At 36.4% G+C, this 26,965-nt stretch overlaps 3 protein-coding genes across 3 annotated transcripts; 2 read left to right on the plus strand and 1 right to left on the minus strand.

Annotated features, from left to right (window-relative positions):
* On the minus strand, positions 1-3,674 carry LOC103319484 (cytosolic Fe-S cluster assembly factor NBP35-like). The gene is made up of 5 exons (XM_008221027.2): positions 3,527-3,674; positions 3,314-3,373; positions 1,941-2,034; positions 1,678-1,779; positions 1-1,088 (listed from the first exon to the last, which is right to left on the minus strand). The coding sequence occupies exons 3-5, from the start codon at positions 1,975-1,977 to the stop codon at positions 157-159; spliced, it is 1,071 nt and encodes a 356-aa protein (XP_008219249.2). The 5' UTR covers positions 1,978-2,034; positions 3,314-3,373; positions 3,527-3,674; the 3' UTR covers positions 1-156.
* Positions 3,675-7,997: 4,323 nt separating this feature from the next.
* ATR1 (P450 reductase 1) lies at positions 7,998-14,552 on the plus strand. Its single transcript, XM_008221030.2, has 18 exons — positions 7,998-8,597; positions 9,388-9,447; positions 9,549-9,625; positions 9,716-9,773; positions 9,878-9,961; positions 10,038-10,074; positions 10,485-10,554; positions 10,828-11,025; positions 11,182-11,274; positions 11,872-12,097; positions 12,212-12,295; positions 12,403-12,554; positions 12,644-12,740; positions 12,912-13,061; positions 13,142-13,219; positions 13,319-13,441; positions 13,529-13,642; positions 14,094-14,552. The coding sequence occupies exons 1-18, from the start codon at positions 8,301-8,303 to the stop codon at positions 14,172-14,174; spliced, it is 2,079 nt and encodes a 692-aa protein (XP_008219252.2). The 5' UTR covers positions 7,998-8,300; the 3' UTR covers positions 14,175-14,552.
* A 4,205-nt stretch (positions 14,553-18,757) lies between these two features.
* Positions 18,758-25,526, plus strand: LOC103319486 (uncharacterized). The gene is made up of 6 exons (XM_008221031.2): positions 18,758-19,220; positions 19,551-19,743; positions 20,272-20,358; positions 21,144-21,542; positions 23,662-23,812; positions 24,394-25,526. Exons 1-6 carry the CDS (start codon positions 19,150-19,152, stop codon positions 25,350-25,352), a joined length of 1,860 nt encoding a protein of 619 aa, XP_008219253.2. The 5' UTR covers positions 18,758-19,149; the 3' UTR covers positions 25,353-25,526.
* Positions 25,527-26,965: the final 1,439 nt, after the last annotated feature.

Raw genomic sequence — 26,965 nt, forward strand, 5'->3', positions numbered from 1 at the left:
TTAAAAAGAAAATAAATAAAATTGTTCTATAAATTCCATATAACAAAAGGACAATTCACATGCCAAAAAAAATATATTGTACACAACCATTAAAGTGTTGAGGTAAAACTCGAACAAAATCTTGATCTACGAAGATCACTTGGTGAAGCCAATCACCTATGCATCATTGTCTACCAACATTCTAGATAATCCCTGATTTTCCATCATTTTATCTATGATTTTCTTCAGTGCAGGTGCACTCACCCCGCACTTCTGATCAACAAAACAAGATCTACCTTCTTCAGCTGCCTTGCAAAGCTGGGGGTCCAATGGTACCTTCCCCAGAAAGGGCACCCCCATTTCCCTGCACATTCTTTCGGCTCCACCACCGCTACTATCAAACACTTCAGTGCAAGCTATTATGTTTAAAAATTCTGGTGCTCTCTCTTTCAGATGCTCCCTTGCCCATTCTGTGACGTCTATTTGCTCACCGGTCTCTGTCATCCTCAAAAATTTGAAATCCATCACTGGCTGGCACAAGCCACTCATGTTCTCAACAATCCCAAGGACCTGAACCCCAACTTTCTTGCAGAAACTTACTTCTTTCCGAACATCAATCAGGGAGACCTGTTGTGGAGTGGTGACTATGATTGCACCATCTATTGAACCAGCATCGAGGTATTGAACAATTGAAATGTGCTCATCTGAGGTCCCAGGAGGAGCATCAACTACTAGAAAATCAAGCTCACCCCAATAAACATCCTTCAAGAATTGCTTAATGAGCGCATTTTTGCGCGGTCCCCTCCATATAACAGCTTCATCAGGTTCTGGAAGCATGAACCCAATTGACATGACCCCAAGGTTGGACTCAACATAGACAGGAGACCAGCCAAGGTTGCTCTGGTGGATTTCTTGGCCTTCTAGGCCAAGCATCTTCGGGATGCTCGGGCCACAAATGTCAATGTCAAGAAGACCCACCTGGAAGTCCATAGCAGCTAGTGCAAATGCAAGTTGGGCAGAGAATGTGCTTTTGCCAACTCCACCTTTTCCTGATAAAACCAGTATCTTATGCTTTACAGTGGCCATCCTTTCTGCAATTGCAACCACGTCTGTACAAAGGCACATCATCCTTTGAGTCATATAAGATGGCTTTTTATGGAGGAAAGAGAATGTCGACATGGAATCAAAACTAGCACAGTTGCACAAATGAAGAAAATCACAGAGGGGTTATTAATATTTTATCCCCCTCCCCGCAACAACACCACCATCTAATAAGGTATAAGCCACATAATTACAAAATTACATTCGAACTTTGGAGGCAGCACATAAAATATAAGAAGAAACAAGCTTGAGATTATTTTGATGCATATGAAGTGTTTTAATTTAATTCATAGCTCCAAAGAAATGCTACATATCAAGTGCCGTCAAATGAAAAAATCATGCTATTATTCAGATGTGCAAAGATTACTAGGGCCAAATTATTCATGATTGATCCGAATCAACAATTTCATGACATTCACATAAAAGCATCCACTTTGGCTTGTTCATCTAAATGCTTATCATACTTGAATAACTCAGAGCAACACAAAAAAAATAACTTACAAGAATCACTGGCCATAATTAACCAAAAAACAGTTGAAGTTTGCAGCTAAAGCTGAACAAAAGCATAGCTTTAGTAGTAAAAGAGTGAAAGGAAACCTGGGTCAGGCCCCTTTGGAGCAGTAGCACAAATTTGTTGATTTGGGCATCCTTCGCATGCATCAGATTTTCCAGCAGAATCGGACTGAGGACCTGGACAATCTGAAAAAAAATATAAAAAAAAAAATTCCCACAAATTTAAAAATAATAATAGTAAAAAAAATATTATTATTATTATAAAAAGATGAAGAAGAAATTAAGACAGCCCAACTGAACAAAACCCAGTAAAACCTTGAGAATTGAGATTATGAAGAAAGACTTACGTTCATTGGCGTTTTCGGGAATTTCACCATTCTCCATGATGATTGGGGCTTTCGCTTTTCCTTTTAAGTATTGGCTTGGCTTTACTGTAAATGCCTTTGATTTTGAGGGAGGGAGAGAGTGTCAGAATAAAGAAAAGGGTCTTTGCTACAGAAAAACTGAGATCATGTGGCAGCTACAGTCATGCTATATAAGGGGACATGACGATGTAACATATTCTAGCATGTTCAAAGCTTGCATGTGCACTGTACTATACCTATTAAATTAAAAGATTAAAAAGAAGCAACAGAAGAGGGGAAACACAATCTAGAGGTTGGTATTTTGACGATTTTAGAGAATCACTTATTTGCTGCTGAACAAAGAGAAATGCCCCTGTTTTGACATGCACCAAAGTATCATGTTTTGCCTTTTACTTTTGCTTGCTAACAATAGAACTATAGCACCCTGGGGGATTAAACCTAACCCACTTTCTATGCTGATTTTTAAGAAGGTTTCAATGCCCTGTTTTGACAAGAACCAAAGCAGCTATCACCTAAGTAACTCTCTCGACGACCAAACATCTTCAGTTCCTCATATTGCTGAATTTTGTCCTATCTATGTGAAACACCTAAAGTAATTTAAGAAACTAAGACATGCAGATGACTGGAACTTGGCCTTAAAAAAAAAGAGACGGAGAACTGGGATTTGGGAAGTACAGGGAGGGAAACAAACAAGGTTAAGATTACTGTTTTTTTTCCCTAGAAGGGGCTTAAAACAAAATTTTCTTTACAGCTGCATAGAGAACTATAGAGGGAGGCGTACACAATTAGTGTGATTGCAATTGTTCAATCACAGAGTAACAGAAAGTTCATGACATCATAATATCATAACTATTCATTTTGGACACAATATGTCACCTCTTCATGAAAGTTTGGTTTTAGGTCCATTAGACTTTCTCCCTCTCTAATTATTATCAGATATTTAGTATAACCTATTCTATTTTTTCACTATGGGATGCTTGGGACATGACATTTGTTTGGCAGCTAATAAACTTCAGAAGCTCTGAGATTGAGAGTCAGTGGATTTAAGACAGATCCGAAAAGCACAAGCAATAAGTGAATAATGAGAAGCATGAGGTTACACAACCAAATAGCAATTTGAGTAAACACTTGTATTTGGACATAAACACAACAAATACTGGAAATCTTCAAAACACAAAGAATGGGGCAAAGCAGTTTGCATAAAGATTAGAAAAACATCATTGATCAACTTTAATGCTCTGTAATATTTTCTTCTAATATAATGACACCTGAACATAACTAGAAGCCCATCTCCCTTAAAGGCGTAAAAATATTGCTTCAACTATACACAAACCAAGTTCGCTGCAATATCATACCTTAACGGATACCTTCAGCCCCTTCTCTGCTATATCAACAGTAGAAATTGGAGTTCCAACCTGCACAAAAATAGCACATAATAAAAACACAGAATTCAGTCAAATCAACAAACCCAAATTTCCTACTTCAATGAAAGTTCAAATTCATATTCACCCCCACGAAATACCGACCATATAATATGTAATAGAGAAAGAGGAGGGAGAACTGTTTACCAGAGCTGAGAAAGAGCGACCAAGTTGAAAGCAAGAGAGAGAGAGCGCGAAGAGGACAGAGAGACGGTGAGCAAGAGAAAGCGAGAGCGAGCGAGAGAGCGATGCAGTTCATAAGCTATATCCCTGAATTTGGGTTTACAAAATCCTCTTGGTATTTAAGCCCAAATACAAAGCCGAGTTCCCAAATCCAAATCCACCCCGAGCCAAATGGGCCCTAATCTTACTCGATCAATTTGTTCTCTTCTTTCTATTTTGCTAACGCTTATGTCAGAGGTGAGGTTCTATCTCTTAATTGTTAGATCAAGCTAACCAATTTGATCTATAGAATTCTTGCAGATTAGAGAAGGTTTTAGGCTTGGCTTTACTCTTGTAGCCTAAGGCCTGTTTGGGATTGTTTTGTTGGGCCAAAAACGTGCTTAACTTTAAGGATGCGTTTTGTTCATGGTAAAGGAGGCTTGAGATGGAAAATCAATTGTTTTCCCAAGTTTGGTAAGTCTAAAGGCCAGTTTGGTATTGCTGCGCTATGAAAATAATTGTTGTCAAATTTGCTGTGAGAGAAATCAGCTATGAGAGAAAGTAGTTTGGCGTTTGGTAAAATTTTTGTTAAAAGTGTTGTTGGTATTGATTTTTCTCTTAATCAGAAGATGATTGCCGATTAATCATTAAACCTAGCTCCTCTTCGAAACTGATTTCTGCATAATCATAAAATGAAAGCACATCATTAGCTTATTTCCCTTATAGCTTTCTCTCACAACAATTTTTAATAATAAGTGATTTTCTCACAGTTTACCAAACGGATTGGGCTTTCCAAAATTTTTAAAAAATCACTTATCACCCTAAATAAGCAATGTCAAACTGGCACTAAGCTTGAAAAATGGTTATCTGGTACATGGGAAAATAAGGGGGAAATGTAACCCTCCTCCTCCTCTTGGGTTTTATTTTCCCTTCACATGGGTAACGTTGGGAAAATAAGTTAAATGCACATTTTTCATGTCAATTTTGTCTGCATTAACAATTTAGAATTACAATATAACATTAAATGCATTTGTTTTATTTGATTTCATATTAGTATAATTGGAAAATTAAACATACTTTTTTTTTTTTACATTCTAAGCATGGGAAATGAAATAAAGTAATATTTCTTGGTTACTTTCCTAATATTATAAAATATGGGAAATGAATCTTCCATTTCTCATTCATTGAGAAAATACATGGAAATATTTCCTATCAAACCATTTCCATGAACCAAACAGGACCTAAAGTCAAGTTGTTTAAGGTGTTTGGTAAAAATATAATATTATGATTATTTTAAAAGCAATGACCTTTTGACAATAGCTTTTAAGTTGCTTTCAAAAGAAGCCGAGATGAGCATTTAGTGAATTTTTTCAATTCTCATAATACCATCATTAATTTTCATCACCACCACCACCACTATCACCTCCATCTCAACCTCCACCTTCATCATCACCACATGATTAGCACATAATATTTTTCAACATTATGTATATTCTAGTCATTATTTATAGTTACAATAGTTTTATATTAAAACTTACCAACGGTTTTGATATTGCTTGTTATACCAACAACACTTTAAAAATATTATTTATCAAACATGGAACTGCTTTACTTTACAATTGATTATTTTCAAAGCACATCAGAAGCTGTTTTTTTTTTTAAATGACAACAATCCCAAATTAGCCCTAAGTAAAATTCTATACGATTTTGATAAAAATAGCAAGCAAAACTTAATCAAACCATACCTCTATAGTTCTAGTTCGATCCTTAGTTTGGACCCACATAAGAGCATTTTGGATCACAAAAGTAATCAAAAGCAATCTAAAAGATAAATACTTCTCATATTTCACAAGGATTGCACATATAAGGCACTCATAGATTTAGTATAAACAATCAAATGTAATTAAACGATCGGATTGAAAACATTCCCACTCTGGTTAAGCAATTCTAAGTTTGAATAACTTGAAGCAATAGCAGCAACAACGATGTCAACCACTATTTGAGTAATGTTATTTGTATGTGGGACTCACTTTGTATTAGAGATATGGTCATCAATGTGATGTTATTTGTACAACATTTATTGACCACATTTATTACCATCTATCTAATATGGGTCGGTCCCACATACATTATTTTTGTAATCAGGTCAACCACTCCTCTTAAGTTGATTCCATTCCTCGATTTTGAGGGTATTCGATTATAGATTTTAACGTGGAGCCCACATAATTATTATTTTTATTTCTTACGTGTTTTGCTTTTTTGAGAAAAATCGATGATAATTATTGATGAAACCGAACAACGTACAAAGCAGCCATAGTGTTGAATATGGGTATAATATCTCTAGTGACCAAGCACAACAACATGTTAATTTGATAAGGAAAGAATTATGCCTAAACCAAAAAAGACTTAAATCCCCGATTCAGCAGCTAGAAGCACATGTACTCAGACTTACAAGACCGATCCACCACGCGGCGACAAAAAATAGTACATCGTATTGAAAGCCGAAAACTAAAATACAAAATACAGCAAACTCCTAAAGAGTTCGTGAGAATTATTAGACTAAAACAAACAAAGAAACATGCTCACTGCCTCACATCTTCTCAGGCAACCGAAGGGACTCATAATGCTATACCAGCTAAATCTTTAGGGCCGCACCTGCTAAACCCCAAACCACACAATCCGACAACTTCCATTTTTGTAACTCCAAAATTTTAAGTGGAGCAAAATCCTTGTATATGCCAAAACGACAACTATATCATGGATAATAGTGTTTCTCGGTGGCTACTTCAACAACCAAAAACAAACGAGCATAGCAACCAATGCTAAACACATTGACGTTGACGTAGTCACCTTTGCCGTGATAGAGAGCACCACCGGAAGCCACCGAAGACCCTTCACCAAACATATATAGGCATAAAAACCCAAGAAGGGGCAGTAAGAGCCACCCAAGGAAAGTGGAGAGAGTAAGAGAAATAGAAAGGGGTTGGAAAGGAAGGAGAAAGAGGGGAAAGAAGAAGGGGAAGAGGGAAGCGGAGAGGAGGGGGAGTAAGGGAGGAGTCATAAATTGAGTGTTGGAATTGGAATCAATCAAATACCAATTCCTGATGATGTTGTGAATTATTTTGCGAAAGTGTGGATAAACAATTTACAAATTTATTTATTTATTTATTTTTATTTTTGGTCAATGATGTAAAATTAATGCTTATAAACCATCTTATGCTTGGCCAATTTGATTTAAAGAAAAATAGTTATAAAAAAAAATTATAGTATTATTAATATTGTCACATGTAAATACAATATTTTTTTGGTATTTAAATTTACATGTTTTTATTCAATATGTACTTATCAGTCATAGCCAACAAAATTCAGACTAAAGATCTAGGAAATAAGGAGCTTTCCAAGGAAGGATGAGTTACTCCCATTATTTTAGTGCGTACTTAATTTGACCACAATAGAAGAATATTCTACAAGAACCTGGGGCACAATAAAGAAACAAAAGATGAAGAACTAGAGGCAGGTGAAAAGATAATATAAAATTTAGACACAATTCCATAAAGCAATGTGAAAAAAGCATAAAATGCACATGATTTTTTATTTTTATTTTAAAGAATTAAGAAAAGATAATATGGGTAGTTATGCTCTATAAAAATAGGACCTATTATCTGATTTTGTTTGTAATTTTATTTTTTTAATATGAAAAAAATATGAATTTACTATATTATCCTCATTTAATTAATAATTTCAATTCTTAATGTTTGAATTAACCAATATCATTTTCTGGTATTTTGAATGTCTCACAATTCTCTGCCTTTTGCTTTATATATATAGATAATATAGTTGTACCATAACTTTATATCAAATCTCTTAAAAATAATAAGAGTATCTATCTCATACTTTACGTTCATGATAAAAATAATATAAAATTTAAACACAAGTCCATAAAGCAATGTGAAAAGGCAGAAAATTAACATTCAGAATATAGTCGTACCATAACTTTATATCAAATCTCTTAAAAATAATAAGAGTATCTATCTCATACTTTACGTTCATGATAAAAATTAACTCTCATTTATGTTAAAAATAATAAGAGTATCTATCTCCTACTTTACGTTCATGATAAAAATTAACTCTCATACTTTACGTTCAAATTATGTTTGTTAGATTAGCAAATTATGTTATAATTTAGTATAGATATTATATTTATTTTCGATAAAAGGGAGAGGAGTTTTCACACATACCAGCACTAATATGCAAATAAATGTCATTTTCTAATGAGTTAGACCCTAGTTGACAAAAAAAAAAAAAAAAAACTGTTTTTGAACCAGAAAAAAACAAAGAATTGTTTTTGCCAAATGGCCAAAGTATGACCAGGGAGAAAGTTCCCAAGAGCTTTCCAATTTTGTCAACGCCAAAAGTCGGATCGCAGTTAAAAAGAGACGCACAAAAAAAACACAACGCCCCAAAAAATTTGCTAGCTATAATTATAGATTCAAGACGCACCCCTTTTCTTTTTTTTTTTTTTTTTTTCAATTTTTCGTTTCTTATTTTATTTATTTGACAATAAATAAATATTAAAGCCGGCTCAAATCTCTGGTCAATCTCTCTCAATCAATCTCGTTCACCAACCTCGCTACGCTGCCATAGAAGAAATCGAACACCGAGAGAACTCCATAGCTCCTGCACTACTACCAGCGGTTCAGCTCACACAGAGCTGAGAGCGCAATCAGATTGGAGCTCGAATTTTGACTGAGATTTCAGGATGAGTTCGAATTCGGATTTGGTAAGCATGTTGGAGTCGGCGCTAGGGGTTTCGTTCGGTGGTTCGGTGACGGATTCGGTGGTGGTGATCGCGACGACCTCAGTTGCGTTGATACTTGGTGTTTTGGTGTTGGTGTGGAGGAGATCGTCGGATCGGAGCCGTGAGGTGAAGCAGCTGGCGGTGCCCAAGCCGCTGGTGGTGAAGGACGAAGAGGACGAGTTCGAGGTTGCGTCGGGCAAGACTAGGGTCACGATCTTCTATGGTACTCAGACTGGTACAGCTGAGGGCTTCGCTAAGGTAAACAATTTTGGTTGAATTTTTTAAGTGCTCTCTTGTGTTTGTGTAAAGTTCCAATATTCCTGTTTAATAGTTTATGTTTGTGATCAAAGAGTTGAGCTTTGTACGGTTTTGGGATTTGGATTGGTTTGTTTTGTTTAGGAGGTTGACGGGGAACGTTATATTTTAAAAAGAAATGTTAGAATTGGGAGAGCTGAGTAGTGTCTGTGTTAAATTAGTGGTTCGGGTTAAGGATTTTATTAAAGACGTGTAAATAATTCTATATGTCTGCGTGTGTTACTGCGAGTCTGCAATGGAGAGTCAGCTTCGGATGTTTTCTCTCGAGGCAAGATGGCCACTTTCTCTAAATGTATTCAAAAGGGCCGTGGTAATCTAGAATTTTGGGAATTCGTGGCAAAAGAATGGAAATGAAATGGTGGAGTTGTTGGTAATGTGTTGACTTTTTTTGGCCTCTAGAGATTGAACCCACAGGGGAAAATGTCAGGTTGAGATGTTCATGACTATATGGCACGTCTGCTTCACACTTCAGGTGTTCTTGATTTAAGTGGCTAGTGTGAAGTTTTTAATACAATTGATGCATTCATGACAGCTTCACTGTACTAACCAAGTGGTTGTGGTAATCTGTCAATATCCTCTGCTAAAGTGATGTTTAGTTTAGTTTCTGGTTGAACACAGCTAAAAGTTATCTGTTCATTTATGCATCCTGAACTTACAACATAGAAAATCTTTTATAGTGTTCTTTTGCTAATTTCTCTTACTTTCTTATTGTCGTGTTTTGATGTGAGCATAGGCTTTGGCTGAGGAGATCAAGGCAAGATATGAGAAAGCTGCTGTCAAGGTTCTTGACCTGGTATGTAGGATGGGAATTGGTCCTTTGTATTGCATTTTTGCAGGACAAATTGCTTTATCTGAAATATTTAATAAGATATATTTGTTTATGGGTTGAATTAGGATGATTACGCTGAGGATGATGATAAATATGAAGAAAAACTGAAGAAAGAGACTTTGGCATTTTTTATGTTGGCCACGTAAGATACACATTTACCTATACTGAAATTATGTTATTTTTAAAATCTTACTCGTTTTCCTAAAAGTGTAGTGCATTCAATACCTTGTAGTTACGGAGATGGCGAGCCGACTGATAATGCAGCAAGATTTTATAAATGGTTTACGGAGGTTGGTAGCTTTATTGTAAACATTGAGTTGATCAACATTTTAAGTCACAACTGTGACATTTTTGTTGCTGTTTAATAATTTGACATTTCATGGTCTCGTTTCAGGGAAAAGATCGGGGTGGTTGGCTACAACATCTACGATATGGTGTTTTTGCTCTGGGTAACCGACAATATGAACATTTCAATAAGGTAAAATTGGTACTGTAATTTTGTTAATTCCTTCTATATGATATTGTGTCTTCTGACGGCACCCTTATTGAAACAGATAGGAAAAGTGGTTGATGATCAACTTAGTGAAGAAGGTATAACTACACTTGTTTTCTTTCTTGTGTTGCTATTGGATGAATAAAAGTTTTCCTTATGTACCTTGTCTCTCGCATTTCAATATGATTATTGATATGTATACTGTAAGATTGTACTGAATTTTTTTATTTTTGGCATTCTATATAAAGACTGGTACTCTTGACTGACTTGTATTTTCTAATTATGTGAATGCATATGATATTTGCCTGTGATTAAGTATTATATTACTACTTGAGTGCGGAGTAGGTACAGCTTCACTTATTATATAGTAAAAGAAGAACAGATTAAGATTTATGGTTGAGGTTTCTAATTTTATTTATTTTTGGCATCTCGTTGTTTTTTATGTAGTTTATTTCACTAACTAACTCTGCTTATTTCTCATTACATTTGCTTCTTTCGGTTGATCCAGGTGCAAGGCGTCTCGTTCCTGTTGGCTTAGGTGATGATGATCAATGCATTGAGGATGATTTTTCTGCTTGGTATGCTGTAGTCTTGTTGTCACATTTTCTTTTTTCGTTGCCCCCTTTTAAGATAATATCTTTATTTTGGGAAGTGTTAGTATGGCATCTTTCATCTGCTGCATTTGTTTTATAAGAAACACAAGCTTTATCATGAGGAACCACGAAAAATACAAGAAGCATGGACAAGTAGTCCATGAAACACCAACAACTAACAAGAGAAACACAAAAACCCACTGAGAAAACCTAAACCTTTTCTCCTGCATTAACTGTAATGTTTTGGTTTTTCTCTAGGAGGGAATCATTGTGGCCTGAGTTGGATCAAATACTCCGAGATGAAGATGATACAAACTCTGTTGCTACGCCATATACAGCTGTGATTCCAGAATATAGGGTTGTTATTCATGACTCTAGCGTTGTTACCTCTTATGAGGATAATCTTTTGAATATGGCAAATGGCAATGTTTCTTTCGATATCCACCATCCTTGCAGGTACTCAGAGATTGTGCATGTCTTGCTTCTTTTACAATTATTTTGTTCTAGTAAGATTGGCGTAGCCTTTTGTTTTTATTTTTTATTTTTTCTTCTTTTTCTCTCCCCATTTTTATTTTCTGTTACTGAATTTTGTCTTGCTTGTTTTCCGTAAAGAGTTAATGTTGCTGTTCAAAGAGAGCTTCACAAACCTGAGTCTGACCGCTCTTGCATCCATCTGGAATTTGACACATCTGGAACTGGTATTACGTAAGTTCTGAAATGTATCCACTGCTTTTGTTTAAAGACTCTTGGTGATAGGTGTATACTGATTCTATTCATCTTTGTCAAATGTATAATAGAAATGGTTTGTGGTGATAGGCTTATCTGTTTCAGTTTTTCTTTGTTTTGTTTATTAAAATAGAAATGGACTTCTTGTCCAGGTCTTGTATGGTTTGAGCTTGTGTTCAGTAAAAGTTTCTTAAAGTAGGTGTAAGATTGCATTGGCGATTTATATTAATGAGTATTCCTCACCAACCTTGCCTGACGAGAAGCAGTAACTTGGGGTGCTTACCTTTCTTGAATTTTTTCCGGTGCATATTGTGTTTCTTCTTTAGGTCTACTTTATGTTAGTATGTCAGCGATAACAGATTTTGAATTTATCATTTTATGAGTAATACAATTAAGAAAGAAATCTTCCATCTGTATAACTAATTTTAAATCTGGGGGAACTTAAAATAAATGGTTCCTGAGCCCAAAACAAAAGGGTTTTGAGCTCTTTTTCTAATATACGATTGAATCTGAATGATTTTTTTTTTAGTGCTGGAATTATCAACCTGATGATCAAACTTGTTTCCTTTGTTTCAGATATGAAACTGGAGACCATGTGGGTGTTTATGCGGATAATTGTGTTGAAACAATTGAAGAAGCTGCAAAGTACTTGGGTCAACCTTTAGATTTGCTGTTCTCCATTCATACTGATAGTGATGATGGCACCCCTCTTGGAAGTTCATTGCCGCCTCCTTTCCCTGGTCCTTGCACACTCCGCACTGCATTGGCTCACTATGCTGATTTATTGAACCCACCTCGGAAGGTGATCTTCATGCTTTTGCCAGTTCCCTTCTTTTTCTTATTGTTTATTATTATTATTATTATTTTTTGTATTTATTACTTTTTAATATTTGTTTCAAATTATTTTTCTTGTCAGGCTGCTCTTCTCGCTTTGGCTGCACACGTGGTTGAACCAAGTGAAGCAGAAAGACTTAAGTTTTTATCATCATCTCAGGGGAAGGTTGGCAATTTTCATGCAAACTTTCTTACTTTGTTATGTTCTTTTTGCATATGTATGTTTCTTTTTATATTTCATATATACTCTTACCGTATGTTTCCACTATCCAGGATGAGTACTCAAAATGGATTGTTGGAAGTCAGAGAAGTCTGGTTGAGGTAATGGCTGAGTTCCCATCAGCTAAGCCTCCACTTGGTGTGTTTTTTGCTGCAGTAGCCCCTCGGTTACAGCCTCGTTACTATTCCATATCATCTTCACCAAGGTGATTTCCCTGTACTACTACATAGGATAGTATTTCTAGAAAATTAATTAGAAATGTAGAAACCTAATTAGTATTGTTTGCTTTAACAGGTTTGCCCCCCATCGTGTTCATGTGACCTGTGCTTTAGTTTATGGTCCGACTCCAACTGGCAGAATTCACAAAGGAGTGTGTTCATTCTGGATGAAGGTAATATCGAGATGTGACTATGGAGCACTCTCTCTCTCTCTCTCTCTCTCTCTCTCTCTCTCTCTCTCCTAACTCTTTTGGTTTGTGAAATGCCAAAACCTTTCAAACTTTCTTACTGCACCACTTAGGATTTGATTGTATCTAACAATGAACTGTGTTGAATAAAATCAGAATGCAGTGTCTCTAGAGAAAAGTCATAACAGTAGCTGGGCTCCTATTTTCATTAGGCAATCTAATTTCAAGCTACCTGCTGATCCTTCAGTTCCAGTTATCATGGTGGGGCCTGGTACTGGCTTCGCACCATTCCGAGGATTTCTCCAGGTTAGAAATTGCATTAAACATTCTGAGTTTTCCTTGTTTATTTGTGGAAAAGAAAGAAATAAAGTATTTCCCTTCTTCAGGAAAGGATGGCCTTGAAAAAGGAGGGCGCTCAGTTAGGTCCTGCACTTCTCTTCTTTGGTTGTAGAAATCGCAGGATGGTAAACATTGTTACTCTGTGCCTTTCGGTTTTGTTAATATTGTGGAATACTTTGTGCTTGTAATGGATAAATTTATAGGCTTGATCTTTGTGTTTGTAGGATTTTATTTATGAAGATGAGTTAAATGATTTTGTCGACGAAGGTGTGCTGTCAGAGTTGATTGTTGCATTCTCACGGGAGGGACCAACAAAGGAGTATGTCCAACACAAAATGATGGATAGAGTAAGTAGTTGTAGGAAGCACAAAGTGGTTTCTGTTCATTAGATAAATACCTTATTAATTGTTGCACCAATGTTATTCTATATTCAGGCAGCACACATGTGGGACCTAATATCTCAAGGGGGATACTTTTATGTATGTGGTGATGCCAAAGGCATGGCTAGAGATGTTCATCGGACTTTGCATACCATTGTGCAGGAGCAGGTGCCTATTACTCTCTCTCTCTCTCTCTCTCTCTCTCTCTCTAAAAAACCTGTACATTGACAAAACAACTACACATGCTTATAGAATCCTTAGGTAACTATCTATCTCTCATTGCCATTTTGTGGTTTTCCAAAATCTCTAGAAAGTGTATTTGACGTAATCGAAAAGCCTTCACCAAATTATGAATCGGAAGATTATTTAAGTAATTTGTCTTGTGGATCGGTGTTTCGTGCGTCCTTGGTTTGGAATGTTGACACTAATGGCTTTTCATGTGGTAAAACTTTTGTTGAGTTATTCATCAATTTTTCTTTCGAGTTATTTTTCCAAAAACAAAAAATCTTTGACTTGTGCCATAACTGTTTGAGGGTTTGTTTTCCAATACTTTGTTTCTTATTTTCGTGTTGAATCGGATCGCGTTACAAGTTCTGTCTGGGAAAAAAAAATATTTCAGGAAAAGGTGGACTCAACAAAGGCAGAGGCTATAGTGAAACAACTTCAGATGGATGGACGGTATCTTAGAGATGTCTGGTGATATCGCCTTCCCTTTGTGGCTTGTTTTGTATCATCTTTTAGAACATTGGAATTTTATATATATCTTCAAGGTCAGGCTTCAGCAGCTGGATCTCTGCCCTTCAAAGTTATGGCAGCAGATTTGGACAAGACTGTTGGAAACTGAAACCTCGTTTCCCTAAAAGGTTTTAGTATATCGGATCAATCTCGGTCTGCCATTATTATTTTTTCATCCTTTTTTTTTAAATAGGTGGGTTATTTAATTTTTAGGAAACTACATGTTAGCTAGTCACAAAGATCTCAAAACACAGACAAGAACTGCTGTAGGTTGTTTTGGATAATGTTGTATGAAATATTTTAGTAAATTATGATAATTAAAATAAAGCTTAAGTTTGAGGCATGTATTAATTCCCTTTTAATTTCATTGTTTACTTTCTAGTTCTCTGGTTGTTCTGGTATGATTTACTAGGATTGAGATTGGGTCACCTGAGTAGCTTAAAAAATAAATAAATAAAAAAGCGCAGCTAAATTGCTTTTATTCAGTGCTTTTGCCAATAGTATTTACAATTTAAGCATTTTAATAACTTTTTCTAGAAGTCCAAAATCATTCACTTTTACTGGTAAAATTTTCTGGAAAAGCAAACTATATGGCCTTGTTTGGTAGGCTGGCCTGGTTAGGATTGACTTGTAAGTATTGGATTGGATTGGTTGGGATTTAAGTCCAGTGCAGTTCACTTTTGCACCAAACAATGGACTGGATCAGACACTGAATGCAAGAGGGATCTCTTATGCATGTAGAGTTATTTCTTTTTCAAATTGGAACCAAATGAAAATTTTTAACTTTTTGGCAGAGATTGAAGAAAGATGCCCAACTTTTTACAAGAGTAAATTACTCAAATTGGTCTTCAAACTTGTATTTGATTTACATTTAGGTCCCTAAATTAAATTATTAGTCCAAATGGTATATAAACTTTATTTTAATCGCTATTTGATCCAACCGTTACATTTTATGTTAAATGTTATCAAATTTTAGGGGCAAATACGACTTTTCATAATTAACAAATAAAATAGGGTTAAAATAAATATAAAATTATAAAATAATTGAAGAAAAAGAGAAAAAAAATCATGAGACCCAAACCCCCTCTCTTCGATTTCTTCTCCCCAATTCGCTACAGACCTCTTGTAAAAAAAAAGATGGTTTGTCAACGGCCTTCAACCATCCAACCCAACAATTAATGTCCAAAATAATACTAACAAAGGTTGTTGAAGGTTGCTGAAGAGACACAGAGGAAGAGGAAAGCTCCTGAGGAGGTGGGCAATGGCAAAAATGGTGGGAGTGTTGGCCTTGGTATTGATGGCATAAATCCCCAAAGCCCTCTCAACAATTTCGACGTCTTGGCTGAAGAACCGGTACTTGTACTTGGAGGGTGAAAAATTGACAGTGGTTGTGATTTTGGGAGGTGGGGTTGGTGGGTGATGAGGTGGGGAGGAGGGTGGTGGGTGGTTGTCTCTCAACAACAAAGGGAAATCAAGGGGGAGGGGGAGAGGGTCTGGGTGGTTGTTGAGTTGGGGTTCTGGGTAAATTCCTTATAAACCCTAACAAGCTCATCCCATACCATAGAGGCTGAATAATTATTGTTGCAGAGGCCAACCAATTCGTTCAAATACGCTCTGATTTGATCGTACATTCGAGCTCTTGACAATATATGTACAATTATACCATAAGACTTGAAGTTGGGCCTAAATTTTTGCTGCTTTGAAGCCAATTTGAAAAGGCTGAAGCATGCTACCAGGTTTAGCTTCAGTTTTCGGATGATGGTGTTGAGGAGTTGGTCGGAGACCACCTCCACCAAGATGGCTGGGGCATAGATCCTCTTAGCCAATGCTTGCTAGGGGTAGGTTCAAAGGTAAAAAAGAAATGAGCGGAGGTAGGGTGGGGGATTTGTATGCTCTGCATCATGGGTTGCTTCTCATGTGTTCAATGAAATGCACGAATGAATATAGAACTGGAGATGATGTTGAACAAAAATCTAGAGCCTAAGAAATGTTTTATGAATGTGGGCAGATGGCGTTGGAAATAAAAGGCAATTTGATAGAGATGAGATTTTGCTGAATGAATTGAGAGGTCAGCGGATTATAAATGAAGAGATGGGTTTGGGATGGAGGGTGGTTGTTGGATGGGTTTAGGTGGAGAATGGTTGTGGGATGGGTTTGGGGGTTGGAGCTTGAGGGTGGTGGCCATGGGGGAATGGGCAGAGAGAGAGACAGAGAGAGAGAGAGTTTTTATTTATTTTTTAGTATTTATTTATTTTTAACGTATGAAATGACTAATTTACCCTCATATTTAACAGCAATATTGACAAAATGTAACGGTTGGATCAAATCGGATTAAAATAGAGTTTATGTACAATTTGGACTAATAATTTAATTTAGGGACCAAAATGTAAATCCATACAAATTTGAGGACCATTTGAGTAATTTATCCATACAAAAAATATGAACCACCCAATAACAAGAGCTACCATTGTTGCCGATTGTAGCCTCTGAGTAATAACAATTCCTAGTTTTTTAGACAAGGAAAAAACAAAAAATCTCACAATACCAAATCGAAAAGAGAACCCATGGCATCGAATCCAAACTGAAACTTATATCAAGATCTAACCATTACCCAATCTCATATCAAGATAATAATAAATATCAATTTTTATATAAAAAACAAAAAATTAGATGCAAAAATCACAACAGTACAGACGATGCAAGGGGAGAGAGGAGATGAAAGGAGAGAGGAGAGAAAGGATAGAAGAGAGAAGAAGGCAAACCATTAGATAACAAAGTACAGACGACGTGAAGGAGGCGAAGGGAGACAAGGCGCTCAGATTCATTGTAAACCCATGTCTATCGATGGGTTTGGAGTCCCTTGTTATTCTGGATTGGTGTCCAAGAGCCATGTCCAGTTTGTGATGTATTTTAAGCTCACCAAACAACAGACTTGACCCATGTCCATTTTAATTGAATATATCCAGTCAGTCCAGCTCACCAAATAGGGTCTATAGGGTTTTTCCGGTAGACACCGAAAATACATTTCCAATTTCGCAAACGTTACAAAGAGGGCTTATAAGTAAGTTTCCTTGTGGTGTACCGCGTTAAATGTTGACGTGGCCATTCCCACATGGCTTTTATTTGATGAAGTGGACTTTGAATAAAATTTGGCTTCCTATATGAGAGAGATCACCAATAGTTTGCCATGGTTTTTATGCAGTCCGTTATATTTTGGTTTATTTATTTATTTATTTTGGTTGATATGATGTGAGAGAGATGGGAGACAAACTTGGGTTATATACTCGGATTAATAAAGTTTTCCTTCTACCGTTGAAGTTATATAATCAAAAAATAAAAATTGAAACTTTGTTGGTAATGAAAGATACGGAATATGAGCTTGGTAATGTACTTTTAAAAGAGAAGTGAATGCATGGCCGAAGGGGCAATACTTGATTCTACACAATAATGTTTGGATTTGGAGCATTACTAGTAGATTCTATCAATCACACCCAACACTTTCCTTTACATCAATACCATGATATACCAGCACCCATCACGATATTATTTTTCTATAAACAAGGTTAAAGAAAAAGGAGAAGATTGGAACTTACTAGCCTTAAATATGATATGATTATAAATAATAAATAAAAAATAAACCTTAAAATGTCTCACATGCCCCACTTGTACTACTCCATATATTTCTCTCTTCTTTTTTTTTGCCAAGCATATTTTTCTCTTATTTCAATCATCATCCTTTCTTTCTTGTGCTCCAAGTTTTCATTTTAGTTACCACAAAAAGAGCCTAGATTTTGTGGCTTCGTGTAACCAACCACTAGGATATGTACAAAGGTTTAAAGCTTTTTTTTATTATATAAAATGTGTAATAATAAAGAGTGAATATGTGGACGGTTAATATTAAAGAAAAGGGAAATTCAAACCCAAGAACTTGGGTGCACGGGTAAATTCCTTCACTAACCCTTTGCACATTGTTCGGTTAACAAAAGATTGTTTGTCTATTGGTATTCAATTTTATACTTTCTAGTGGGACTCTCCTCATTTCATTTAGGATTTATGATTATAGAATATCATAATTTCTTAATATAATTACACTTTATTAAATATGGATAAAATGATACACTCACAATTTTTTAAATTAAAAGAAACATGCATTACAGTTGTCCACAAAAATATGAGAAGTTATCCATAAAAACAAGAAATAACTACCTTCAAAGCTTACCTTTAATTTTTATTTTTAATTTGTAAAAAGTGATGCTATTTCCACCTCATTATTTTTTCACTCACCTTATCTTCCCATTCATAATGTAAATTTCAAAAAACACAATCTCATCTTTTATTTTTCTTAAAACTTTTTGTCAAAGGGTAGAATAGGTGAGTTACGTGGCTTGAGGTTTTTTTTGATCTAGGGTTTAGCATTCTAAATTCTTAAAAGAGGTGAAAATAATAGCACTCAAAATTAAACTCATTAAAAAAACCAAATTGGCAAAGCGTGCGCCGAGGACCAGTAAATAAGAAAAGAAAAGACTCTCCTGCAATACATCACATGACAATAAACTAAAAAAAAATTTGATCTAAATAATAGGAGTTTCTTTCGGTCGAAAGCACCGGCTCTCTTGGACTAGAGAGCGACTAGCTCACTGCTCAGTTGCATTCCGTTTCTCTTTATTTTTTATTTTTGAGGGTTTCTCCTTAAAATCTCATCAAAATTCCTCCCTTCCTTCCGCTCTTCAACGCTATCACTTCCTCCGTTGCCCTTACTCTCTTTCTCTTGCGGTCAAAGCCCCCCCCTTCTCCTCTCTCTCTCTCTCTCTCTCTCTCTAAATCTCCTTGTAGGGTTTAGGGTTTAGGGTTTTTGCTAAACCACTAAAGTTTGTTCCTTTCGCTAATTTGGCTTGCCATATTTCATATTATGCAATTTGAAATTCACTGTAAGTAAAACAATGGTTGAGAAACCCAAGGACCCGGAGAAGAGCTATATAACCGAAGAAGATACAGTCAATCTCTTACACAGGTCCCTCTTTCTCCTCTCTCTCATTGATTTCAATATTTCTGTGCTCATTGCGCGTGTATGTGTTTTTATTTCTATTTGGAATGTTTGGATTAGCCTCTTCAGGTCCATCTCATGTTTCTTGATGTTTACTTTGCTCGGTCAAGCATTTGTTGAATGAAAACAAAAAAGAACAGGCTGACCCCTACTTGTGTATTGGTTTAATGGGGTTTTTGTATGTTGGGCTTTCTCTGGTTTTTTTTTTAATTGTAAAATTTTCTTATTGTTTTGATGTTGGGAATTTTTTTTTGGTGGATTGGATTTATTGAGTGGTTTTGTATTGTTAATCAATAGGTACCAGGCAGCGAATGTGTTGCAATTGCTGCAGGAAGTGGCGCACTCCCAGGACGTAAAGATAGATTGGAATCGATTGGTGGAGAAGACTTCAACTGGAATTTCCAATGCCAGAGAGTATCAGATGCTTTGGCGCCATTTAGCTTATAGTGAAGCTTTTGTTGACAACTTCGACAATGGGGCTCAACCTGTGGTCTGTCTCCCACTTTTTTTTTTCTCTTGAGTTGTAGTTTCTGGTGCTTGCTGCATTCCTTTACATAAATTTTTTAAGTTGATGAAGTTTTTTTTTTTTGGTCCTCGTGCATGATGGGATTTGTGGGATTGTGAGTATAATGGGAATTGTAATGGTTGTGTCAGTGTGTGTACTAATCTTTTCAGCCTCGATGTTTGAATTTGAATTATGCATAAAGTGGTATTTTTACACTACCGGATGATAATAGAAGTGCTCCTTTACACTCCAGTTTTCCTGATATAGTGGTAATTAACTTTAGTTCCATAATAAACATTTGAACTTTATAATGTGCATAGATGTGTCACTGTCACAGAAATTTATCCAAGGTGGATGAACTATAAGACAAATGTCTTGTTAAAGAAGTCTGTCCCACATTTACTTGCAAGCTATTTGACTCATGGTGAAGTATACTATCAGTTACCACTCATTTGCAGGATACAAAAACATTTTCCTTTTCCTTGTGCTTAGTGATGTTAAATTTGCTGGCAGGATGATGACAGCGATTTAGAACATGAATTGGAAGCTTTTCCTGCTGTTAGTGGTGAAGATTCAACAGAAGCTGCAGCATGTGTGAAGGTATATAAAATAAATTCATACTCAATGAGTCTTTGTTTTAGGCTTTACTATTTCAGATCTTCCAGGTTAGATAGATGGCCTCAAGTTTGATTGTATGATGGGTTGGGGTTAGGGTTAGTGGATTTGTAAGAGTGAGATAAATGGAGCAAATAGGGGTTACTTTGCAAGAGGAAAACAGCTAACTGGAAATCACTTGGTATTGGCTAATTTTAGGGTTCTAGGGTTTATGTGAAAGGTTATTTGGGAGAAAAGTGAATGTAGGAAAAAAGCAGGGTTTAGAGAGTAATTGTGGTAAATGAAACAGAAAAATTAAAACTGAGATGGAGTTGCAAGGAAACAAGAAAGGGTTTAGACTCTCTGGACAATATCATTGAAAAAGGGGAAAAAAAAAAACCCGAAGAAGTGGAGAAAGAAACTCTAGGCGCACAGTGGTTCAGTAAACCAAACATTATATTTCATTAGGATTATGTAGATAGTTATGGACTTTCTTACCTTTTCCTAATAGGAGAAGGATTATGACAAAGATCCCAAATTGCCAAATAAGTGAACCCAGCTTATAATGCCCATCATTGTAACAATGGACAAGCAGGAATGGTGAATTGTGCACACAGGAACTCCAATGACAAATGACATGTTGTGAATTGGGTATATGAGCTTTCACATAAGAATGGTTGACATTTCTATGTGGGCATGTTTTTATGAACTTTTAAAATATCTCAATTGTACTTGACCTTACTAATGTACAGATCCAGCCAGCTTATTGTCGGAGTGGTTGTTTTTGTCAGGTTCTAATGGCCTCTGGCTTACCAAGTGACTCAACTCATCGCAGTGGTGCAACAGTTGAGGCTCCATTGACCATAAATATACCCAATGGCCAGCCATCTAGAACTCATCAAAATTCACAACCGCCTTGTTCAATGCAAGGGATGAACATTACAGTTCCGGTTTCTGTTCAGAAACAGCCCCTCCTTGCAATGACAACGTCTACAGGGGCAACTGCTGAAGGAGGTGATGCAAATGGATCAGCTAGCAATAACATGGCTCCTCGGAAGAAAAGAAAAAAGTGGTCTGAGGCTGAGGATTTGGAACTGATTGCTGGTGTGCGGAGATATGGTGAAGGAAATTGGGCAAATATCTTAAGAGGAGATTTCAAAGGGGAGAGAACTGCTAATCAGCTATCTCAGGTGTGTTTCTGTCTCCGCAACCGATTCTTGAAAATTACATGCTTGCTCTTGGTTTTTCTGTGACTTCTCTCTTATTAGCTTCTCCTCCTGTTGTCATTTCATGTTTGTGGTTCCACGTTCTTTCCTGTTTTCATTTGTTATTATTTAACATCATCATACCTTGTAATTTGATGCATCCAAAGACATAAAGAATTCCTCCACACCAAAAAAGAAAAAAAGAAAAAAGGGCACCATGTCATGCAGAACAACATAATCGTGATGCTTATGATTATGGTTGGTTGATGGCAGAAGTTATAGTAATCACCAGAAGTTTAGAGAAATGAATAACAAAAGGAAAATCTAGGGTTGTAATTGCGGACAAATTAGAGAAAGAGATAAACAAGGAGTAGAACAAAGAGGTGAAAGTATAGATGGGAATATCAAGGCACCAAGCCTTCAAGGCAGTAAACGTTTCAGTAACAATTTCCTTTCATCAAAATCTAATTTTCTTTACCAGAGCTAATTTTTATGAGCATAGATAGTGCACCGAATGGCGTGATAATACTGAAAGACTCATCAAGTAGAAGTAGACTCGTAGAAAACTTAAAACTGACTGTGAAATGACATTTGAAAGCTGGGAAATAGACTGAAGCATAAATGACATTTTAGGATGGAATAGGACGTCATAAAGATATTTAGAGTCCAAAGTCAACTGCTCTTATTGAATAAGCTGGGAAATGCCTTGTTTTGGCCCTTTATTGGGACATAAGGTTTGTAACTAACAAGAAAATTCTTTTACCATTTGAGGAAGTCCGTTGGGGTTGAATTCAGATCATTTAGTTTTCATAAGTCTTTACATACGGAAAATGCTATCGCCTAGTGTTCAATTATAATACTAATTTAGATGGCTGAATTCTAACATTGGGGTAAGTGGTTAATTGCCATTAGTAGCATCCATATTTTGCTTTTCTGACTGAAATGAAAGAAGGAAAGAAGAAAATTTTATTAAACTAGGTTATCGAGCATGAACAGGTGGAAATCTTTCTTTTGTTACTCATGCACTAGAGAGTACTATCCGTGAGTACAAGAGGGTAGTTATTTAGGAATAGTAACTCCGAGGGGAATTAATAAATTTACATTCTTATATACTTGAGGTTCCTTTTTACATTTTACTTTTAAAGAACTTTTTAGTATAGAGGACCTAGAGTTTGACTTAGCTCGTGGCTTTGGTCCTTTTACTTTTAATTTTTATTTTGGAAAAGAAAAGCCCCTCGATTTCTTCATTTAAAGTGAAGTGAATGGACTTGAGTATTCTTTCTTTGAATACATGGACTTGAGCATTCTTTCAATAAAAACATGAACTTGAGTATTCACACCTGGATATTTTCTGTTTATATTGTTGAATTCGTAGTCCACTTGTCATATGGTAGTGGAGGGGTTGGAGATTCAAAAAAGAATTACATAAATTTATTGTAATATTAAGGGCATCCTTGGAATTTGGACTTACTAGCATTTAATTATCTGATTGTGTTTCGACACAAACTTATCATCCTTTATGTGACCAGTAAAGGTATGACGTTATACCATTTCTTTGTATGGTTCTGGAGAGCATGTGTTGCGTCAATGTGCTAGTATATATAATAAACTTAGAGATTGATTGATGTATATTATCAAAAACTAGCTGAATTTGAACAAAGCATGAACTCTAAAGATTCTGCTAGGCTGTGGAATTGTGTGAAATCCTAATTCTACGGCTGTCAAATAAATGTAATTGCACACAAGTATGCATAGATGACACTGATGAGTTTTCTCACTGATGCAAAATTGCAGTGGATTCAAACATTGAGACACATTGTACTACAACAATCCGTTGTCATCTAGTTCGGTCAGATGTCTGGGTTTTACCCAGGTTTCCCGGGTTCAAATCCCGGCAACGGATTTTCTTTTTCCCTGTATACGAATATTTTGTTGTAAACTTGCTAAACAAGAATTTGTTTTATCTTTTGGAACCAAGGTAGTGGACAGTCATTTCAAACTCTACGTGTGTTCCAACTCTGACTCTTCTTTCTGGTTGTCATTGGAGGCATGAATACGCACTAATCTTCTTTTTTTCCTACTAATTTTGTGGTTTGTATTACAGAGGTGGAAATATATTAGGAAGCATCATCATCAAGACTTGAATGTGGGAGGCAACTCTAGTAATAAACTTTCAGAAGCACAGTTGGCAACTCGCCATGCAATGTCGTTAGCCCTGAATATGCCAAGCATAACAGCTAACACAATTGGCACAGGTGATTCTCTCCTAATTCCATGCTGTTCTTTAGTTTACAAAAAAGTAGATATAATTCTTATACTCCTTCAACTAGGACCAAGAGGTCAATGGATCCTCGAGTCCTCCCTTTAAAACTTTTTTTCCCCAATAGCAAGTTCCCTTCAAGTCAAGCGCCAGATGGATACTTTTCATGATTACTGAACAGTATAGAGGCTAGGACCTTTCGAAAATCTTACAAAAATATTACTTGCTCATCATTACCCTTTTAGATTATATTTAAGTTCTTAATCTATCAATCTCTTTAAATTTTCTGGCTGCGGCATTATCTTTAGCGCACTTTCCTAGTGTTGGGATTTATTAACCAGGATTTTTTTTTTGTGTGTGCGCCCCTTTTTGGAAATCTTGACTTTCCATGGATGCATCATGCATCACCTCTTTCATTGAAGGGTGCTATTTGGCACCTATGTCACTGAAACAATTGTGTGTGAACCTCTGACGTCTTTTTAATTTTTAAATAATGATTTTATAAAATTTTATAAAATATATTTTAGTAGCTATCAATGTGAATAAATAACATGCATTGTTCTTACTTTTAAGCAGCTGGGACAAATACACACAGTAAATTTGGTGGAACAAATGCAACTACCAACTCTGTGCCTAGCACTGCTGCTGAAGAAGAACTGCAGTCTCAACAAGGCCTTAAGCCAGCAAAGCCATATCAAATGGGATTATTGGGTTCAACATCAAAATCTCAATTAACCTCCAAGAAAACCTTGACAAAGCCTAATTCCAATACTGATGGTATGGTAAGAGCCACTGCGGTTGCTGCTGGGGCACGGATTGCTTCTCCTTCAGATGCTGCATCACTGCTCAAGGCTGCTCAGGCAAAGAATGCTGTCCATGTCTTGCCTACAGGTGGTTCTTCTATCCAATCGTCCTTACCTGGTAGCATGCGTACACAACCAGAGCCTCATCCTAATTTACATTATATGCATACGGGTTTGGCTGCTACGCCAGCTTCTACCCCTCTATCCATTGCTGTCACTCCCAATGCCACACACCCTGGGTCTTTAAAAGCTCTCCCTCAGACGAGTCAGCACGCTCCAACTAATAGCACATTGCTATCCAAACAGATCAAGGATGTTAGCTGTAGTCTGGATTCTGAGCCGGGCTGCACTCCAACAGAGCAGGTCCAAGATGGAGCAGTTATCTCTGAGAATGGACAGAATGAAGAAGGTCAAAAGGATAAAGTGGATTCACCTGACCAGAAAGCTGAGTTAAAAAATTTATCAACTAGTGCTGAGAATCTAGTTGGTTCGTTGGACATCAAAGGAGATGACACTGATAATATAGCTGGCATAGGTGTACAATCTGAAGAGAGACAAAGTGCAAAAGATAATGAGACTTTATGTTCACTCAAAGGTGATGATCCATTTGCAGCTGACAGTTGTGAAAACCAAAGTGCAAGTGAGCAGCAGATAGGTCTTGTGAGCATTGTAGGAGATGGATGCAATGGAAAACAGGTTTTAGGCAAAGACGAGACTGGTATTAAGATCTAGTGGAAGATGAAGATTAGAGTATATTGTAAAGATTGTGGTGTAAATTTTCTTAAAACAATCTTTTGGTAATTTTAGGGTGGATGGATAGTGTTTGTCAATGATGTAAATTTTGGATGGTGATGGCGTTCTTGCACTGCATTACATTATTCAATTCATTTTGAGCTTCATGTTGAATTATTTGAGGTTGGGTTTGCCGCATAAGCACTTCCACCAGTTAGCCCCTTGCCATGGCAAGGGGAGCCCTAGGGCAGCTACTATTCATGTGAATAGTGGCTGCCTTACCCCTTTAGCAAAGTGTGTTTCCAGCAGTTTAGGCTTGTCATGGCAAATACTATTCATTTTTTTGTTTTTTTTCACAACTTTGTTTACTTAAATAATTAATTTGAATAATATTTTCGAATAAGATTTTTGGGTTCCTACATATGAAAATTCATTTTCTCAAGATTTTTAGCGGAGGTGCAATATTGACTAAGTATGAAAAATGGTTTTTCGGAATAATCATTTTCTCAAGATGATTTTTGGCGGCTTTTATTCCTTACGCATCAAATAAGAAAACTTGATTTTATGGGAGTTTAATATGAAGTTTAATGAGCCATCATTTTTAGCCTAAATCGTATTTTGCACTAAAATCGATTTTTCATATTTTGATTTGGTGGGAATTTGATTTTCTAGTATTTTTATTTGAATCCAAATGGGGGGTACTTCCTTATTTACATTGTAAACTTAAGTAAATGGAATAATATAAAAATAAATAAAAGTAAAAGGACAAAGACATTTACTTAAATGTTGAAAATGGAAATAAGGTATAGAGAGAAAAGAAAAAAAAAGAAGTAATTTTTTGGTATTTTTTTCAATTTTTTATTACAAAAATATTGGCTGCTAGTGTTAAAAGTAAAGAGTATTGGTTGGTTTTATAGAAAAAACATTCAGTATTTTTTGGGTATTTTTTACATTTTTTACATTTTTTATTGGGCAAAGGAAGCACTGTACTGACGTCAGATTGCCCGGGCTGGCACTGCCAGCCTCCCCCTCTGGCCAGCCCAGGTAGCTGGGCCCCACTCCTTGCCCTGGCAGATCTTTGTTGCTGGAAACCCCATTTTGGGTTTGCCCTCCCCCAACCCTCCCCTTGGGCCCTTTGCTGGAAATGCTCTTAGCCCTCCCGTACTCCATTTGAGCATGCAGGATGTCACGGATTGCTGATAAAAACTAGAAGGCACACCATCAGGCCCACGGGGCTTTAGACCTCCAATGGAGAAGGGACTGTTCTTCAATAGTTCACTGAAAGCCTTTTGGTCTAATGAACCACGAGACCAAAATTGGTGTTTTTTGATCCCCAGTTGCTATGGAGCTGTTCTAATAGAAAGGGAGAGTCCCTCTTTGCAAATTCAAAAGGCCCTACGTAGTTTCGCAACTCCAAGCAATTCTCAACCAACACATGCGATTCATTCCGTCTCCGTCATAGGGTTGTTGAGTCAAGTCAAGAAGAAGAAAAAGAAAGTCCCACCCTGTGGATTAAACTTTTGGGGACAAGCAAAAGTAGGGGCTCGCCATTAGTACGAACAAACAAAAAAAAGGTTACTGTTTAGGTAGTTGCACTTGGACATCAAGCATTG

Source organism: Prunus mume, linkage group LG2, assembly GCF_029339155.1.
Source record: "Prunus mume cultivar Tortuosa linkage group LG2, ASM2933915v1, whole genome shotgun sequence".
Classification (NCBI taxonomy): domain Eukaryota; kingdom Viridiplantae; phylum Streptophyta; class Magnoliopsida; order Rosales; family Rosaceae; genus Prunus; species Prunus mume.